The sequence below is a fragment of the Bison bison genome, unplaced genomic scaffold (genome assembly GCF_000754665.1).
Source record: "Bison bison bison isolate TAMUID 2011002044 unplaced genomic scaffold, Bison_UMD1.0 scf7180017862242, whole genome shotgun sequence".
NCBI classification, from domain to species: Eukaryota; Metazoa; Chordata; class Mammalia; order Artiodactyla; family Bovidae; genus Bison; species Bison bison.
In genome coordinates, this window is record NW_011492814.1 from 160,964 (window position 1) to 164,636 (window position 3,673).

A 3,673-nucleotide genomic window follows, 5' to 3' on the forward strand; every position below is an offset into this window, starting at 1 on the left:
ACCCCTCACTTCCTTCAGGGAAGCGGTCAGAAGGCCTGGGTGCAGCCTGAGTGTTCAGCCGCTCTCCCCACCCCCCGACTCATACACACAGCTGCGTCAAACGCCGCACTTAACCACGTCAGACATCAGCCCCAAACTGCTCTTTGATGATCCAGTGTTGGCCCCCACCTTGGGGCTGGGAATGTTCAATTAGCGATTAGTCCAGCTCCCAGTGCTTCCAGGAAAGCTGCCTCACAGAGTTGCAGGCTGCGGGGCCTTCTCCACCTAACTCAGCCCCAGCCCAGGCCCTGGGCCCTGCCAGGAGCTCGCAGGGGCTCAGCGAGATGCCTTTGGATCCCGGTGGGTCCCGAATGAGGAGGGAACCCAGCCTGCAGCCTCAGACCCTGACTTCTCACCGCCCCCACCCCCTGAGCGCTGTGTTGTTAGGCTCCGGGGGAGGCTGCGGATGCCCCACTCACACCACTGAGGTTAGTCCCGTGATGTGCCGGCGTGCCAGAGAGGGCGGCACCTTCGGGGGCAGTGGTCAGCACGCTCCGTAGGTGGTCGGCTGTCTGTCTGTCTGGGCCGTCTCTCACCACCTGGTCTTTGTTTTGTGTGAGTGCTTCTTGCCAGCTCCTTGGGGGAGGAGCCCTGTCACCCACTGGGGTCCTCTAGGGGTTCTGGGGCACAGCGGTGGGCAGAACTTGCTGCTGGGTGTCCGGAAGGGGCGACTGTGTGGCCAAGGGCAGCCGGCCGGCCCCAGCCGATGCACCCTCCCCCCAACATGGGCAGCCACACCTGGCAGCAGACAAACCACACACATGCACACACACACACGTGTACGCACACACACACACACACCCTGAAAGTGGACAAACCACACACACGCACGCACGCACGTACACACACACACGTGGGCACACACACGTGCACATGCACGCACACACACGTGTACGCACGCACACGGCAGCACACCTGGAAGCGGACAAACCACACGCATGTGCGCGCACACACACACACGCACACGCATGCACACACAGGCAGCCACACCTGGAAGTGGACAAACCGCACACACACATGCACGCATGCACACACACGCACACGCACACACACACACGCATGCAGCACACACATGCACACGCACGCATGGACACGCACATACATGGGAGGCCACACACGCACGCACATGTGCACACACATGCACACACGCATACAGCAGGCACACCTGGAAATGGATGCACCCCCAGACACACACACACGGGCAGCCACACCTAGAAGTGGACAAACCACACACATGCACACGCACACGCACGCGCATGCACGCACACAGCGGCACACCTGGAAGCTCACAAGCCACACACACGTATGCGCACACACGCACGCGTGCGCACGGCGGCACACCTGGAAGCGGACGGCCGAGGACCTGTTGCAGTGCATGGAGATGGGTGCGAAGCCGTACAGGGCCTTGAGCACCTCGCGGTTGAAGGAGTTCCAGGGCACGGAGGCAAACTGCTCGGGGACAGACGCCTGGGGGCAGGTGCAGACTTCCTCGCTGTTGAACCTGGTGAGAGAAGGAGCCGTCCAGAGTGGGGTCTGGGGGAGCGGAGGGTAGTCCAACAAGGCACCCGTGACGCCTCCCTGAAGAGGGGTGGGGTCCCCAGAGTGGCCCTTCTAGCACACTGCTCTGGCCCTGCCTCCCGCCCTAACAACGAATAGGCTTCATCTCTTGTGCCATCTTGGCTCAGGTGGGAACGGCTGCTCCAGGGCTGGGTGGAGGGGCTTCTCGGGCCAAGTCCAGACTAGATAGGAAGCAAGTATGGGGGTCGCCTGGGGATGCCTGCCACCGGCACCTGAAGGTGGGTGGGGGCCTGATCGCCAGGTTCCTGCTCACCTTGCTCCTGGGCGCCCTGATTTCGCCCAGGGCCTGGAAGGTTTGGGGTTGGGGGGAGTGTTCGGGGCCGGGGTTGCCCTGCCATGCCCAGGATGGAAGGCACAGCGGGCACGCCCCGTGGAGCCATCACCTGTTCACGAGGCGGAAGTACTTGTGCAGGAAGCCAGGGTCCACGGCGCTCTTGCAGAGCTCCAGCTGCGTCTGGGGGTAGTAGTGCACATAGTTGACGCACATCTCCTCCAGGATCCCGAAGCCCCCCTGCAGGGTGGAGACGACCCTGTCAGCACTGGCGCGCCAGCCTCACCCCAGACGCCGCCGTTCAGCCTCTCTGGGTGTTCAGTGCTTCCACGCACACACGCGTGCACCCACTCATCGCACGAGGCCAGATCGTGTTCTGAGTGGGCAGAGGCCCTGCCCTCGTGGGGTCCTCAGCCTTTGCCAGAGAGACAGACAGCACAGCAGTCAGCCGGCACGTGCAGCTCAGGGAGCGACGCCTCCTCCGCATCCTCGGCTTTATCCCACTTTTGCTGGTCGCAGGAGGCAGGGAGCCCCCTCACGCCCCTAGCCTCACCCCAGCGTGGGCTCCGGTGCTGACACATGTCTCTGGCCTTGGCTCTCCGACTAGGGCAGCCATCAAAATAACCCGGGTAGCTCATTAAAGCAGACATCGCCGGGAGTCACCACCCAGCCTGGGGAGGAACTGATGAGTTTATGTGTTTATCAGGTACCCAGGGGATGTTTGAGGGCAGGAGGAGGAGAAGGGGACAACAGAGGATGAGATGGTTGGATGGCATCACCGGCTCAATGGACATGAGTTTGAGTAAGCTCCGGGAGTTGGTAATGGACAGGGAGGCCTGGCGTGCTGCAGTCCATGGGGTCGCAAAGAGTCGGACATGACTGAACTGAACTGAACTGAAGAGGGGATGCTAATGCTGGCCCAGGGCCCACAGCGTGAGAGCTGCTGCTTTACTGGATGAATGAGCGAGGGGCACCCCCGCCCTGTGCTCCAGCAGAGCTGAGACTGGTGCCTGAGCTCTGCAGCAGGGGGCGGGACGTTGGGGTGACTTACCACGGTGGCCAGCCTCCTGTCTTCCGTGTTGTATGTGCAAGAGGTGATGAGCACGTCTCCCTGGAGGGCCGAGGCGACAGACACCCTCAGCACCTGCCCGCCTGGGGTCCAGGTGCCCTGGGCTGGACCCACGAGTGACCACAGTGGTCGGTCCACCCGGAGGAACTCAACAGTGGCCCCCGGGGTCCCCACACTTGAGGACTACCCTGGAGTGTCCCCAGGGAGTGATGACCAGTCGACTTCTCTGGCCCCTTCTTACTTGGGCCACAGGCCAGCTGGTGGCTGCGTGGGGCTGGTCGGGTGTCACAGCCTGCGTTTGGGCCAGCCCCACCCTGCCCAAGAGTGCCCTGCTGCATGGTCAGCGACCCACTGGCGAGCCCCAGGCCCTCATCTCTCCCTGAAGCTCTCGGGTCTGTGGTCCTCTGATCAGGCAGGAGGAGGCCTGTGACCCCAAGTGCCCTCTGGTCCTGGCCCCTCCAAGGGCCCCCTGTGCAACCCCGGGGGAGTCTCAGAACTGGTTCTGGAAGGCCTTCCACGGCCTCTGCCCTCCCCATCCTTCCTGCCCTCCCCCCACCTTGGTCTCCTGCCCTGAACCAGGCACTCACCGGGTAGACAGACACGACCTTCTTCAACATGCGGATCTCCTGGGGTGGGCAGAGCAGAGGGCGGGGAGGGGCAAGGACGAGGCGAGACTTCAGAGTCCTGCAGACCCAGTGCCCCACCCTGCCACCCCA

General features: G+C 63.1%; 1 protein-coding gene across 1 annotated transcript in view; it reads right to left on the minus strand.

Annotated features, from left to right (window-relative positions):
- The window catches only part of DBH (dopamine beta-hydroxylase (dopamine beta-monooxygenase)), a 20,355-nt gene that overhangs the window by 3,303 nt on the left and 13,379 nt on the right, over positions 1–3,673 (minus strand). Inside the window, exons 9-12 of the mRNA XM_010832764.1 lie at positions 3,545–3,583; positions 2,940–2,999; positions 2,001–2,128; positions 1,381–1,540 (exon numbers count right to left, since the gene is read on the minus strand). Of these exons, the coding sequence (XP_010831066.1) occupies positions 1,381–1,540; positions 2,001–2,128; positions 2,940–2,999; positions 3,545–3,583 (387 nt within the window). The remainder of the gene's footprint in view (positions 1–1,380; positions 1,541–2,000; positions 2,129–2,939; positions 3,000–3,544; positions 3,584–3,673) is intronic.